We start from the raw sequence: 16,174 nt of genomic DNA, 5'->3' as shown, positions 1-16,174 counted from the left end.
GGACTTCCCCGCTTCGCCACGAGTTTTCAAAGATAATGGCCAATGGCTCTGCAATCACAGCCGCCAGTTCCTTCAGCACTCTCGGATGCAACTCGTCCGGCCCCATGGACTTGTGCACGTCCAGCTTTTCTAAATAGTCCCTAACCACCTCTGTCTCCACAGAGGGCTGGCCATCTCTTCCCCATTTTGTGATGCCCAGCGCAGCAGTCTGGGAGCTGACCTTGTTAGTGAAAACAGAGGCAAAAAAAGCATTGAGTACATTAGCTTTTTCCACATCCTCTGTCACTAGGTTGCCTCCCTCATTCAGTAAGGGGCCCACACATTCCTTGGCTTTCTTCTTGTTGCCAACATACCTGAAGAAACCCTTCTTGTTACTCTTGACATCTCTGGCTAGCTGCAGCTCCAGGTGCGATTTGGCCCTCCTGATATCATTCCTACATGCCCGAGCAATATTTTTATACTCTTCCCTGGTCATATGTCCAACCTTCCACTTCTTGTAAGCTTCTTTTTTATGTTTAAGATCCGCTAAGATTTCACCATTAAGCCAAGCTGGTCGCCTGCCATATTTACTATTCTTTCGACTCATTGGGATGGTTTGTCCCTGTAACCTCAACAGGGATTCCTTGAAATACAGCCAGCTCTCCTGGACTCCTTTCCCCTTCAAGTTAGTCCCCCAGGGGATCCTGGCCATCCGTTCCCTGAGGGAGTCGAAGTCTGCTTTCCTGAAGTCCAGGGTCCGTATCCTGCTGCTTACCTTTCTTCCCTGCGTCAGGATCCTGAACTCAACCAACTCATGGTCACTGCCTCCCAGATTCCCATCCACTTTTGCTTCCCCCACTAATTCTACCCGGTTTGTGAGCAGCAGGTCAAGAAAAGCGCCCCCCCTAGTTGGCTCCTCTAGCACTTGCGCCAGGAAATTGTCCCCTACGCTTTCCAAAAACTTCCTGGATTGTCTATGCACCGCTGTATTGCTCCGCTGTATTGTATTGCACCGCTGTCCTAAACCCTCCATTTCTCATTTACTCCTGAGCTGATCTCTGCCCATCACACCTGTCTGCCTCCCACGCTCCCCCCAACTCTCTCATACACATGCGTTGAGCCTTCCTACTGCTTCTTGCCACAAACCATTAGCTGTACAGACCCTCCTCCCTTCCACATTCAGAATCAGAAACACAGAAATACCAACATCATCCATTTGTTTCCTCAAAAGCCTTCCTCCACACGTCTTTGATTGCCTGTTGCACGAGGCTGTAGAGCTACGATAGCTGAAGCTTGATGTCACGATGAAGATTTGCAGCTCAGACCAAACTGGAGGCTGCAGCATGTATCACCCTGTGGGGCAGGGTAAGCCAGGCTAAGCCGGTCCTTGCGCTTCCAGACATTACCTTTTTATGGCAAAGGACAACAACCCACACTGAAGCCTTTTTCGAGCGATGAAATAAGATGGCAAATGCTGGCTGTAGGAGCTGTTCTCCCTTCCCTCATCTCAGGCAGACTCTCAGGTCTTCGAGCCATGCCCCTTTTCCTCCCATCAGCCACTGTCAAAATCAACGTACTAAACAAAGCCCTCATGCACCAGAGTTGGCAGTGTTCAGCAGAGGACACCTCCTCTATGAAGTTGCCCATTTCTTTAACAAGCACTCCCTCATGCACGACGCAGTGGGTGGGAGTGACATTTACCCCAAAAGCAAAGAGCCCTCACATTTTTACCTTCTTGTTGCCTGACCACAAAATAAAGAAAATCAGTCATTCACAACAGGCTCTCCGCTCTGCAGCCTGAAACAAACGCAGACTTTCTTGTATTAAGGTCCAGAAATGTTTCCCTCCCCTCCAAGCAGCGCAAATGATCGACATTGCCAGCGCTGGTAAAACACGTGGGATAGGTGTGAAGGCCGTGTTTGTGTGCACGTGCGTGAACACTGGGGTGCTATAGATATCCCAGCTAACAGTAGGCTGCAGTGGATTTTTGCCTAGTATAGACAAGGCCTAACAACAGGATCAGAATAACTCTGCCAACAAACCGAAGTCTACATAGATAACATAACGATGGCTGGCAACCCAGCCTAAGAAATAGGAGAGAGGAGACAAGCACAAAAATCTCATCACTGAAAGACTGGCTATTCCACACTCCCTGGGGGATTAGCAACGAGATCTTAACAGCACTAAATCCCACTCCCTTCATCCAAATTAGAGATCATATACCCTATGACCAGAGCAAGGCAAAGAGGAAAACAGGGGCCCTGCCCAATCCCTCTCGGGGACCCCACAAATGAACAAGTGAGCTAACAATCCTATTTCGCAGCTGGCGAAACTGAGGCAAAGAAAGGTTACTGACTAGCCTAAGGTCACACAGGGGTCTATGTTGGAGCCAGAGTTAGAATTCAAGAGCTCCTGGCTCCAATTCTGTATTCAAACCACATCCCCTGGCTGCTTACAGCCCAAAAGGATTATCCATGGGGTGGGCAGAAAGGTGACCATGAAGTTAGATGCTTTCTTGGAAAGTTCTTGATGCCTTTTTACTCTCTGAACTTTTGTTTTTCCTGCTTGGGCTCGGTCCCAGATCTCATTTTCTGGAGGGACTGAAGAACAGCCACTCGGTTACGTTTGAGTCAGACACGTCCTTCCCTTCTGCAATCAATCTGCAGGCTTTAGGCTATGTCTACACGACAGATCTTACAGTGGCACAATTATACTGCTGTAAGGTCTCCCATGTAGCCGCTCTATGCCAACAGGAGAGAGCTCTCCTGTCAGCATAATTAAACCACCGCCAATGAGCGGCGGTAGCTATGTCAGCAGGAGAGCGTCTCCTGCCGACATAACACTGTCCACACCGGCACTTTTGTTGGTAAAACATGTTGGTCAGGGGGGAGGGGGAGGGTTCACACCCCTGACCAACAAAAGTGCTAACGTAGACAAAGCCTTAGTGATTGATCAGATGCTCTTCTGAACTCAGGTAACTTAAAAATACTGTTTGGCTTTAAAGCATCATACTTGGAAAGGACACAAGATGTCCTCAGCAAGCACTGATGACTCAAATCTTACAAATATGGCTTTGAAATACCTCCACTATGAATATTTACAGGCAGCGTTTGTACCGCACACTGCACAATGGGGCTAAGAACGACTGGTGTTTCAAAGTGCTACCACAATATCGTAAGTGCACTAAACTACTGTGCTTGTTCCCTTAACCTCAGGCTGCAAATGTGTTCAGCTGCACAAGTCGGGGGAGGGAATTTCTTTTACTGGACCAACTTCTGTTTGGGAGAGAGACCAGCTTTCGAGCTGCACAGAGAGCTCTTCTTCAGGTCAGGGAAAGGTACTGAGAGGGTCAATACAAGTTCCAACAGATAGTTTAGCATAAGTACAGGTTTCAGAGTAACAGCCGTGTTAGTCTGTATCCGCAAAAATAAAAGGAGTACTTGTGGCACCTTAGAGACTAACCAATTTATTTGAGCATAAGCTTTCATGAGCTACAGCTCACTTCATTGGATGCATACTGTGGAAAATACAGATGATGTTTTTACACACACAAATCATGAAAAAAATGGGTGTTTATCACTACAAAAGGTTTTCTCTCCCCCCACCCCACTCTCCTGATGGTAATAGCTTATCTAAAGTGATCACTCTCCTTACAATGTGTATGATAATCAAGGTGGGCCATTTCCAGCACAAATCCAGGTTTTCTCCCCACCCCACCCCCAAACCCACTCTCCTGTTGGTAATAGCTTATCTAAAGGTTTCAGAGTAACAGCCGTGTTAGTCTGTATTCGCAAAAAGAAAAGGAGTACTTGTGGCACCTTAGAGACTAACCAATTTCGTGTAGCTCATGAAAGCTCATGCTCAAATAAATTGGTTAGTCTCTAAGGTGCCACAAGTCCTCCTTTTCTTTTAGCTTATCTAAAGTGATTACAGGGGGGGTGGGGGGAAACCTGGATTTGTGCTGGAAATGGCCCACCTTGATTATCATACACACTGTAAGGAGAGAGATCACTTTAGATAAGCTATTACCAGCAGGAGAGTGGGGTGTGGGGAGAGAAAACCTTTTGTAGTGATAAACACCCATTTTTTCATGGTCTGTGTGTATAAAAACATCTTCTGTATTTTCCACAGTACGCATCCGATGAAGTGAGCTGTAGCTCACAAAAGCTTATGCTCAAATAAATTGGTAAGTCTCTAAGGTGCCACAAGTACTCCTTTTCTTTTAGCATAAGTAGTTAGCACATATTCTAAGGGACCATTCAAGGAGAAGTGGCCCGTTAACACCTCTATAATAACAGGACAGAAAGGGGGTGAGTGGGTTACAGTTTGTTGTAATAAGCCTTAAATCCAGTGTCTTTATTGAGACCATGATTTTTAGCGTCTAGCAACATTAGGAATGTAAGCTCCCAGTCTCATCTTTTGAAAGCGTTGGGTAGGCGTCCTTCCAGGATGAGGACTGATAGGTCAGATATAGAGTGACTGCTTGTGAAAAATGTTCACCCACTGGTGATAGCTTGTGTCTGATGATGAGCTTGAAGAGGTTGGTGGGTTGTTTGAAGACTGGAAGAAGGGGTTCAGGAAAGATTTATTTCAAGATGGGGTCCCCATCGAGTATGGGTTGTAGTTGTTTGATACCCCACAGGGTTCCAACATGGGATGGTACATGACAACGAAGGGTGTGTGGTCAGAGGGGGTTTTACCTGGAGGGGGTATGGATCTTCCCCCACCCCCCATGGTGAATGCTGCTCACTACCTTTTTCTGAAACAACCACCCTATTTAACTATGCCATTGGTTACCTGCTCCATGGGTAATGATTGCATAGCTAATGGCACAGTGCTCAAACAGTGCAGGGACACTAGTGCAGGGACACCTGTGATAATTTAGGACTGGCCTACATTACAGAGTTAGGTCGACACAAGGCAGTTTACATTGACCTAACTCTGTAAGCGTCTACCCTAAAATGTCGTTCCCACCGATGTAACGTGCTCACCACACCGACCTAATAACTCCAGCTCTGCGAGAGGCGAAGCACTTAGGTCGATGGAGTTAGGTCGACACAGAGCCAGCACAGACACTGCGTTGCTTACATCGACTGTAGCTGCCTTTCAGAAGCCGTCCCACAATGCCCCACGCTGACAGGTAAATGGGTTGAAGCACTCCTACTGAGGATACGCACCACCCACACAAGGAGCGCCGTGTGGACATGCAAATCGATGTAATTACTGCAGGGGCTGGATGTCGCTGTACTTTAGGTCAACTTAATTTTGTAGTGTAGACTTGCCATTAGCCTCAGTAAGCTGCTAAGCAAAGGAGCACTGTGACTGCTTTAAAGCTGATGATCTTATTGGCCTGCCAACAACAGATTGGTCCAGACCTGCTTAGTTCTCAACCAGTACTCTACAGGTGACCACCTGAGTGCCTCGTATTCTAGGCTTGTTGCTATAATAATGGTGGTTTATTTTTTAAAGATGAAATTGCTTTGAATATTTTCATACATCAGATGTCTTGCCTGGTGGTTTAGTAGTTGAGCTCTGCAGGACACCTGGGTTTGATTCCCGCTCATGTTATCTAGCTCCAAGGGCTTGAAATAAATACAGTTAATTCTGTAGCCTGCAGCCATGTCAGATCACATGGGTCACAGCAAGACTGTGCCCTCTTACTACTAGAATGGGGGAGGCCTCCAAGGTAAAACAACTGTCAGGAAGAACATGTCTTTTCTGCACCAGACTGCAGCTGTTATTTCATACCCTAAAGAACTTGTTCTGAAATTCTGGTTGCACTTCTCCCATCTCTACCAATTTATTTTCCTTGTTTTATTTTTCCTCTTTTAAAGGAGGGAGATTATATGCAATTGGTTACATTAAGATCTGAACTATAAGAGTGCATGAACTGCATAAGATAAGGTTCCCACAGCATTGCAACAGGGACACATGCTATATGGGAAACATGGTACAAAGGAACTGCACCTGTTCTGTTACTTTAGATTTATATCTGTAGCACGGGGTGTTTCTGCAGTTTATATGCTCTTAGCATAACTTTAGCAACAAAGCAAAACCCTTTGAATCATTTTATCACATGCATCTTTAATAGCATTCCTCCAGTAACACCATAGGAATAAGCTGAATTGGGAACTATTTGTTTAAACCATAAGTGCAACCTGAGTAGCATATAGATAAGTAATCATGTACTACACCCATTGGAATGATTATGCACGAGGGAGCAGAGTTAAGGTCACCATGGGAAACAAGTCTGAATTTCTTTACTTTTGAGCAATTAAAAATCAACCTTAATGTGGGTTTTGTCAGAGGATTTACAACGCAGTCAAGTCCAACGGCCGTATGAACCCTGGGCTAAAAGAGAGCTGCCACTGGCCTGGGGATTCCTAGGCAGAGCAGGCAGCCAGCGGAACCTCTCCCTGCCTGCAGTCCCAGGTTTACAATGACACCAGGCTCACACTCGGAAGCAGCCCCGCTCTGCCCCAGAGGTCCCACCCACTGCCTGGCCTCTTCCCCTGAAGCTCCATCCGCCATTCGCTCCTCTCCGCCCCCTCCTCCCACACCTGGCGGGGTCTCACAGAGAAGAGGCCATGCGGGGAGGGCAGAGCAGAGAGGGAGGTGGGGCCTCAGGGCAGAGCAGGGCCCACAAAAGATTAATCTGGCCCTTCCTGTCCGCATTTGGCTAGGACAGTGACCATTCCCTCTGATGCTGGCCTTGTTGATAATCTACTGTATTCCCTTCTGGCCTCCAGACAGGACTATTGCAATACGGTCTGCTTGGAGCGCCTCTCGAAAAGCACCTGGAAGCTACTGCTAGTGCGGCACTCAGCTGCCTGCCTAGCCCCTGGGCCCAGCAGCAGGGAGCACATTATACCGACAGTATTCTTCTGGGGCAAAGCTCCTGCTCTGCCTTGGTGGGCCTTGCGCTTATTGGCGGATTTGCTCGCCTTGGAGCTTCACGGCAGCCCTCGGCTTGGCCGTTTTTCTGAATTCACAGTCCAGGTCGACGACTCCTGTGTCTGACCGGGAGTTGGGAGATTTGGGGGAACCCGGGCCCGCCCTCTGCTCCGGGTTCCAGCCCAGGGCCCCGTGGATTGCAGCTGTCTGGAGTGCCTCCTGGAAACAGCTGGGCGACAGCTACAGCTCCCTGGGCTACTTCCCCATGGCCTCCTCCCAACACCTTCTTTATCCTCACCACAGGACCTTCCTCCTGGTGTCTGGTAATGCTTGTACCCCCTCAGTCCGCCAACAGCCCGCGTTCTCACTCTCAGCTCCTCGTGCCTCTTGCTCCCAGCTCCTCGCACGCACCACAAACTGAAGTGAGCTCCTTTTTAAACCCAGGTACCCTGATTAGCCTGCCTTAATTGATTCTAGCAGCTTCTTGATTGGCTGCAGGTGTTCTAATCAGCCCATCTCAATGGTCTCCAGAAGGTTCCTGATTGTTCTGGAACCTTCCCTGTTACCTTACCCAGGGAAAAGGGACTTACTTAGCCTGGAGCTAATATATCTGCCTTCTATTACTCTCCTATAGCCATCTGTCCTGACCCTGTCACACTTGGTAGTCTCCACTGGCTTCCAGTGTGCAATCCAAGGTGATGCATCTGACCTCTAAAGCCTGACGAGATTTTGGTCTGGCTAGCACAAAACTTGCCTATCTCCCAATGCACCATCCCAACAATGGAGATGAGCAGGACCACACATCCATGGCCAATCTCTAATTCTGCTTGAAGTAGGGCTGGGTGTTGTCACTGGCTCTCAAAGTAGCTTCCCTGCTTGACTGACAGCCCGTGCCCATTGACCCTCACAGCACTATGCAAGGCCTATCTTTCTCTTAGACCTTCTCCGGAGGGAATGGTAGTGAGGAACGAGTTTGTCTTTTATCCTGGGCTGGGAGCAGAAGAAAGTCTAAGGCTGATATTGACGGCAAGGAGTGCAGCATGCTTACCAATCTGTGCGTGCACACTCGGTACATTAATAAAATAAGGACGTAGGGCAATGCGGGTTTGAACCTGGTAGGCATCTCACACAGCTACTAATGGGACTGACCACCAGATCAAGCCCTAACAACACAAGTTTAGTTTTTAAAAGGATTTGAGGGCACTCCTGTTCCCAGCCCTCAGAATCCGACCTTGCTAAACCCCAGGTGTTGGAGTGCTGTTTCAAGTGTTAGGAGACACACTATGCACTACTTCTCCTCTCAGAACTCCCCACCTTGCTGTCAAATCTTGGAGTTGGCACCGGGGCATGCGAAATTATAACCAACACTCTCTATTGACCCTGGGCTGCTCTGATCACCCATGACTATACCAAGAGAATCCACAAAACAGGTATGTTCTTCCTTGCACGCGTATATTCTCAGTTTGATTCATCTGTGCATCTGTGAGGAGCCATCCAATGTTCAGGGAGTTTACAGTGAACGGACAAAACAGGGGCTGGTTTGCTGCAGTGCTCTATTACCGTGTAAAACATCTACCACCTCTCTCTTGCTCCCAAAGCTGGGAATGTTAAAGAACCACAGCATCTGGCACAGGCATTGGAGTTACAGAGCAGCCACCACGTATCACAGTCACTCAATCCCTCTGGCCAGCTAAGGAGCAATACTGTTAGCGCCCTAAGGCAATCCCACTGTCCTTAAACAAAAGAATGGTGGCCGGGACATAAGATCCCAAGGGGAGACTTGTGAAGTGTGAAAAGGGGTCAAAATGAGGGATCTTCGGGGCTCCCAAAGGGATGTGAAGAACTCAGTTAGGGATAAAAGAAAGTTAAGCATGTGCTGGTCACAGCAGAGCACTTCCCAGGGGCGAATATAGCTAGTTCTGCAGATGTTATACCAACGCACCTTAGCATAGCTACGATCTCTCCTTCAAGTTTACTGGGAGAAGTCTGAGCAGTGAAAAGGGTAGTTACTGAGAAAAGTAAAGTGATATTGTGGGATAGCATGTTTACTATGCGAGAGACTTCTAGGCTCAGTTTACATGCCAAAAAAATGGACTTGGCTAGCTGTTGCCACTACAAAAAGGGAAGCTGAACACCACTTAGCACAGGGGTGGGCAAAATACGGCCCAGGGTGTGCATCCAGCCCTCCAAATATTTTAATCCGGCCCTCAAGCTCCTGCCAGGGAGCGGGGTCGGGGGCTTGCCCCACTCCGTGCAGCTCCCAGAAGCAGATGCATGGCACCCCTCTGCCTCCTACGCGTAGGGGCAGCCAGGGGGCTCAGCACGCTGCCCCCACCCCAAGCACTGCCCCCACAGCTCCCATTGGTTGGGAACTGTTACCAATGGGAGCTGCGGGGGCAGTGCATGCGGACGGGGCAGCACACAGAGCCGCCTGGCCACACCTCCACATAGGAGCCGGAGGGTGACATGCTGCTGCTTCTGGGAGCTGCTTGAGGGTAAGCACCGCCCGGAGCCTGCACCCCTGACCCCCTCCCGCGCCCCAACCCTGATCCCCCTCCTGCCCTCCAAACCCCTCAGTCCCAGCCCGGAGCATCCCCAACCCCTCATCCCCAGCCCCGAGCCCATACCCCCAGCCGGAGCCCTCACCCCACACCCCAACCCCCTGCCGAAGCCCAGAGCCCCCTCCCACACCCTGAACTCCTCATTTCTGGCTGCACCACAGAGCTCTCACCCCTAGCCAGAACCCTCATCCCCTCCCGCACCCCAACCCCCAATTTTATGAGTATTCATGGCCCACCATACAATTTTCATACCCAGATGTGGCCCTCAGGCCAAAAAGATTGCCCACTCCTGACTTAGCATGTATACAGCATCTTCAAAGTGCTCTCCTGACAACACCCCATTATCTCATCTTACCTGTGATGAAACTGAGGCAGAGAAGTTAAAGGAGCAGCTCCAGGTCACAGAAGGAACCAGTGGCACAGGTAAGATTAGGACTTGGCTGTTCCTGGCTCCAAATCCTGCACTCAGACCAAACCTCTGCCTCTTACATCACTACCAGTAAAAGATTCCGTAACTGGAACTTAGCCAGCATTGTCCCTGGAAATACCTACGGCAGCATAAAGTCAGCGTGCTCACCAATAGCACTGAAGAGCCCAAGAGTTAACAGTAGCAAAAAACATGAATGTCAGTAAACAAATGACTCAGATACAATGAATGGGAAGGTCCCATTTTTACATGGTTGCTTTTCTGAGGACACTGTCTCTAAGCCCTATCAGCTGTGCTGATTCCAGTGCAGTAAGAACCACAGTAAACATAATTTCTTTAGTTTTCAGGCTAATTTGTTTTTGCCGAAGAGAGGGACTGTCAGCCCTGGCCAGACAAGGCATGATGCAGGCAGATGATGAACACAGAGAATTAAAAAACAAAATCAAAGACCATCCCCACCTTAAAGGTTCCATTTCACCAACAAAATATATAGCAGATCTGCACTGGCCCAGACCATTACTTTCACGGCAAGGACTTGGGGACAAAGCTCCTTAAAACAGTAGTAATCGTATTCCACTCATGCTCCATTTTACTGCCAGCTGTAAACCAGCTCCACATGCCTCATGGTTTTGCATCAAAATGTGCGCAGACCAAACCCATCTCAAAAAGGACAAGGTAGAACCAATTTACAGGTTTGACAGGCCTGTGCACCCGAGGCTGGGCGTGCAAGAAATATCCTGACATCTCACTTGAACAGAGGCAAAGGCTTTCCCAGCAGAACTAGATGCAAAGCCACAGCATCGCCTCAGGAAGACACAATACCACAGGCGGCAATTTTCCTTTAATTTTCAGGTGAATTGTTTTCACAGACATGAGGAACCGACAGCCCTGCCCAGAGCAAGATATTGCATGGGGGACATGCTATGACTGCTCAATCCAGACCTGCAAACCCCTCTTTAAAAGTCTAAATCTAAGTAAAGATCCAAGTTAAGGCAAGTCTGTATTAACTAAAGAATTGGTTTCTTACAACAGTTCTCAGTACTAAGATGCCCTAACCCGGAGTTGAAAACTGTTAACTTTTTATACAAATGAGACAAAGCCATTAGCATACCATCAGACACCCACCGCTATCGGCCAATGCCAGCGACTGGTCAAATTCCTAGTGTAGATGTAGTTTACAGGAACCAAATCTTGTGACTATTTTGAGACACTACAATTCTGGCTGTTCATTACCACGCTGGGCCCTGGGTAATATCTGAGTGAATAAAACTACCCAATATAAATGGAAATCCAAGACCCACATTGATAAACTCTGGCAAGTCCAATGTAAAAGTATAATTAGGCAGGCCAAAAAAACTTGAAGAGCAAGTAGCAAAAGACTCAGAAACTAACTGCAAAAAAAATATTTTAAGTATATCAGAAGCAAGAAGCCTGCCAAACAGTCAGTGGGTCCACAGGACAATTGAGGTGCTAAAGGAGCACTCAAGGAAGATACGGACATTTCGGAGAAGCTAAATAAATTCTTTGCATCAGTCTTCACTGCAGAGGATGTGAGGGAGAGTCCCACACCAGAGCCATACATTTTAGGTGTCAACTCTGAGGAACTGTCCCAGATTGAGGTGTCAAGAGAGGTGGTTTTGGAACAAATTGATAAACTAAAATAGTAATAAGTCGCCGGGACCAGATGGTAATCAGCTAAGAGTTCTAAAGGAACTCAAATATGAAATTGCAGAACTACTAACTGTGGTATGTAACCTATCACTTAAATCAACATCTGTACCAGATGACTGGAGGATAGCTAATGTGACATCAATTTTTTAAAAAGTCTCTGGAAGTGATGCTGCCAATTACAGGCTGGTAAGCCTAACTTCAGTACCAGGCAAATTGGATAGAACTATAGTAAAGAACAGAATGATCAGAAACAAATGAACACGATTTGTGGGGGAAAAGGTCAACATGGCTTCTATAAGGGGAAATCATGCCTCCAATCGATTAGAATTCTTTGAGAGAATCAACAAACATGTGGACAAGGGTTATCTAGTGTATATATAGTGTATTTGGACTTTCAGAAAACCTTTGACAAGGTCCCTCATCAAAGGCTCTGAAACAAAGTAAGTGTTGTGGGATAAGAGGGAAGGTCCTCTCATGGATCAGTAACTAGTTAAAAGACAGGAAACAAGGGCAGGAATAAATGGTCAGTTTTCACGAGTGGAAAGGTGAATAGTGGTGTCCCCCAGGGACCTGTACTGGGACCAGTGCTGTTCAACATATTCATAAATGATCTTGAAAAGGGGTAAACAGTGAGGTGCCAAAATTTGCAGCCGATATAATTACTCAGGATATATAAGTCCAAAGCAGACTGCGAGGAGTTATAAAGGGATCTCACAAAACTGGGTGATTGGGCAACAAAATGGCAGACGAAATTCAAATGTTGATAAATGTAAAGTAATGCACATTGGAAAACATAATCCCAACTATACATACAAAATGATGGGCTCTAAATTATCTGTTACCACTCAAAAAAGACCGTTCTCTGAAAACATCCATTCAATCAGTCAAAAAAGCTAACAGAATGTTAGGAACCATTAGGAAACGGGTAGATAATAAGACAGAAAATATCATAAGGCCATTATATAAATCCATGATATGCCCGCACCTTGAATTCCGCGTACAGTTCTGGTAAACCCATATCAAAAAGATATATTAGAAATGAAAAGGTACTGGGAAGGGCAACAAAATGATTAGGGGTATGGAACAGCTTCCATACGAGGAGACATGAAAAAGACTAGGACTTTTCAGCTTGGAAAAGAGACGACTAAGGGGGAAAATGATAGAAGTCTATAAAATCATGACTGGTGGAGAGAAAGTGAATAAGGAAGTGTTATTTACCCCTTCACATAACACAAGAACTAGGGGTAACTGAATTAAATTAATAGACAGCAGGTTTAAAACGAAGAAAAGGAAGTACTTTTTCAAACAATGCACAGTCAACCTGTGGAACACATTGCCAGGGGATTTTGTGAAGGCCAAAACTATAACAGGATTCAAAAAAAACTAGAAAAGTTTATAGAAGATAGGTCCATCAATGGCTATTAGCCAAGAGGGTCAGGGTACAAGCTCATGCTCTGGGTGTCCCTAACATCTGAATGCCAGAAGCTGGAAATGGGCAACAGGGGATGGATCACTCCATGACTGCTGTTCTGTTCATACCCTCTGAAGCATCTGGCACCCTCCATTATCAGAAAGCAGGATACTGGGCTAGATGGACCATAAGTCTGACCCAGTATGGCCGTTCTTAAGTTAATGATTGAAAATTAGGGCTGTTGATTAATTGCAGTTAACTCATGCAATTAACTCAAAAATATTAATTGCGATTAAAAAAATTAATTGTGATTAATCACACTGTTAAACAATAGATTACCAATTTAAATTTATTAAATATTTTTGGACGTTTTTCTACATTTTCAAATACATTGATTTCAGTTACAACACAGAATACAAAGTGTACAGTGCTCACTTTATATTATTTTTTATTAAAAATATTTGCACAGTAAAAATTATAAACAAAGAAACAGTCTTTTTCAAATCACTTCATACAACTACGGAAGTGCAACCTCTTTATTGTGAAAGTGCAACTTACAATGTAGATTTTTTGTTTTTTTGTTACATAACTGCACTCAAAAACAAAACAATGTCAAACTTTAGAGCCTACAAGTCCACTCAGTCTTACTTCCTCTTCAGCCAATCGCTAAGACAAACAAGTTTGTTTAAATTTACAGGAGATAATGCTGCCTGCTTCTTATTTACAATGTCACCTGAAAGTCAGAACAGGCGTTCACATGGCACTTTTGTAGCTGGCATTGCAAGGTATTTACGTACCAGATATGCTAAACATTCATATGCCCCTTCATGCTTCAACTGCCCTTCCAGAGGACATGCTTCCATGCTGATAACGCTCATTAAAAAAAAATGCATTAATTATACTTGTGACTGAACTCCTTGGGGGAGAATTGTATGTCTCCTGTTCTGTTTTACCCACATTCTTCCATATATTTCATGTTATAGCAGTCTCGGATGATGACCCAGCACATGTTCGTTTTAAGAACACTGCAGATTTGACAAATTGCAAAGAAGGTACCAACATGAAATTTCTAAAGATAGCTACAACACTCGACCCAAGGTTTAAGAATCTGACGCGCATTTCAAAATCTGAGAGACAAGGTGTTGAGCATGCTTTCAGATGTCTTAAAAGAGCAACACTCTGTTGCGGAAATTATAGAACTGAACCACCAAAAAAGAAAATCAACCTTCTGCTGGTGGCATCTGACTCAGATGATGAAAATGAACATGCGTCGGTCCGAACTGCTTTGGCTCTTTGTCAAGCAGAACCCGCCATCAGCATGGACGCATGTCTACTGGAAGGGTGGTTGAAGCATGAAGGGGACATATGAATCTTTAACTGAATCTGGCACGTAAATATCTTGCAACACCGGCTACAACGGTGACATGCAAATACCTGTTGTCCCTTTCAGGTGACATTGTAAACAAGAAGCGGGTAGCATTATCTCCTGCAAATGTAAACAAACTTGTTTTTCTGAGCGATTGGCTGAACAAGAAATAGGACTGAGTGGACTTGTAAGTTCTGAAGTTTTACATTGTTTTATTTTTGAGTGCAGTTACTTTTTTAATACATAATTCTACATTTGTACGTTCAACTTTCATGATAAAGAGATTGCACTACAGTACTTGTATTAGGTGAACTGAAAAATACTATTTCTTTTGTTTTTTGCTGTGCAAATATTTGTAATAAATAATAATATAAAGTGAGCACTGTACTGTGTGGTAATTGAAATCAATATATTTGAAAACGTAGAAAACATCCAAAAATATTTAAATAAATGGTATATTATTCTTTAACAGTGCGATTAATCACGTGATTAATTTTTGTAATCGCTTGACAGCCCTATTGAAAATATCGTTATTAATTCATTTTGCATTCCACTGTCAAGGAAACAACCATTTGCAGAAGGCATGTGGAGAGGTCTACATCTGGTCTTAGTTTCAGGGGTGAGAAGCTGAAAGTGGCACGCTCAAGATGCACCCAAAATCCCAGAGTAGCTGGAGGTTTCTATTTAAGTTATGTGATTATTGTTAGACTTCAGAGTTAAACACCCAGATAAGATAAGCCTGGGAAAGTTCACAACTTTCAGAGCTATCATGACTAAAGACCTGCAGACTCCAACAAGCAGTCCTGCATACATTCACACCCAGAACAACTTTATAGGCTAGAAACATGTTTTTCCTGCAGAAACGGATGAAACCGTCTGGAGTGTGCCAATAATACAGTGTTCCCAGCTAATACCAGCTCAATCCATCCCCAAGCCAGAGAGCTGAGAAGCATTTAAGGCCTAAGACAGGTAAAGTTTTTCAAACAAATGTCTTTTCAGCATTGTCGTGATGGAGGCCAAGGTCTCTGGTTTCATTCCCTCTGGGCTGATAGGTTAGCAGTAGTGCAGACATCCATTTTAAGGGGCAGAAATGCCTCATGATGCTCATCAGAAACCACTTGGGCCAATAACAGCTGCTGAGGAAGTGTGCATAGCACTGTGAGGGTATGGGGTAAACCTCAGAGCTGTTGGTGGGGGTGTGAAGGGACAGACACTGCATCCCACTTCACAGGGTGGAGCCAGCAGTTTGCAAGGGAAGAATAAATGGGGCTGGATATTTACCTGAGGATGAATCTGTGGTTTGTCACAAGTGGCCTCAAAATCCAACACTAAAAAGTAGTGATATCTCTGTGGAGGGAAGGATGACATTGCTGCCATGGACGCACCAAAGCCGTGGGACGCCAGTTTCCTGTTTATGGTGGAGCCGCACCCCTGGAGAAAGCAACGTAGGCGGTAGAAGCACAGAGCTTGTCTCACCCTTGGAAGTAAGCTTGCAGGAATCTTTGCTGCTCCAATATGGAAGAGTGCTACCATGGAGCATCCAGAGGCATCTGAAACTTAGAGAGAGAGAGAGAGGCTTGTGTTACTAACGCGCACACATCTCACTTCTATTGCCGTCTCTTCAACCCAGCCATTTTGGAACAGACTCTCTCACGGTCTTTTGATGAAAGGTTCCACTAAGAAACCCAGGTAATACCATGACCTATTGAAAATACACTAGAGAGCGTCTAGACCCACTAGCAACCTAGAAATTAACCTTTGTGAATAGCTCTACATTAAGAGGCAGACACACTACAATCACTGCTCCAGGGGCCAGATCAGGCATCTGCATGCTACAGAACACTATCTAGATTGCTTCAGGACTT

At 45.7% G+C, this 16,174-nt stretch overlaps 1 protein-coding gene across 4 annotated transcripts in view; it reads right to left on the bottom strand.

The window, feature by feature from the left end:
- ERI3 (ERI1 exoribonuclease family member 3) overlaps positions 1-16,174 on the bottom strand; it is a 251,599-nt gene that overhangs the window by 224,740 nt on the left and 10,685 nt on the right. For 3 of the 4 annotated variants that reach the window (XM_073357948.2, XM_073357951.2, XM_073357950.2), the window contains exon 2: positions 15,591-15,865. In XM_073357948.2, the coding sequence (XP_073214049.1) occupies positions 15,591-15,842 (252 nt within the window). In that variant the 5' untranslated portion in view covers positions 15,843-15,865. The remainder of the gene's footprint in view (positions 1-15,590; positions 15,866-16,174) is intronic. The other variant, XM_073357949.2, reaches the window with a different exon arrangement.

The sequence above is a fragment of the Lepidochelys kempii genome, chromosome 8 (genome assembly GCF_965140285.1).
Source record: "Lepidochelys kempii isolate rLepKem1 chromosome 8, rLepKem1.hap1, whole genome shotgun sequence".
Lineage (NCBI taxonomy): Eukaryota > Metazoa > Chordata > Testudines > Cheloniidae > Lepidochelys > Lepidochelys kempii.
Note: the sequence above shows the minus strand (reverse complement) of the source record. Positions and strands in the feature narration are given on the sequence as shown.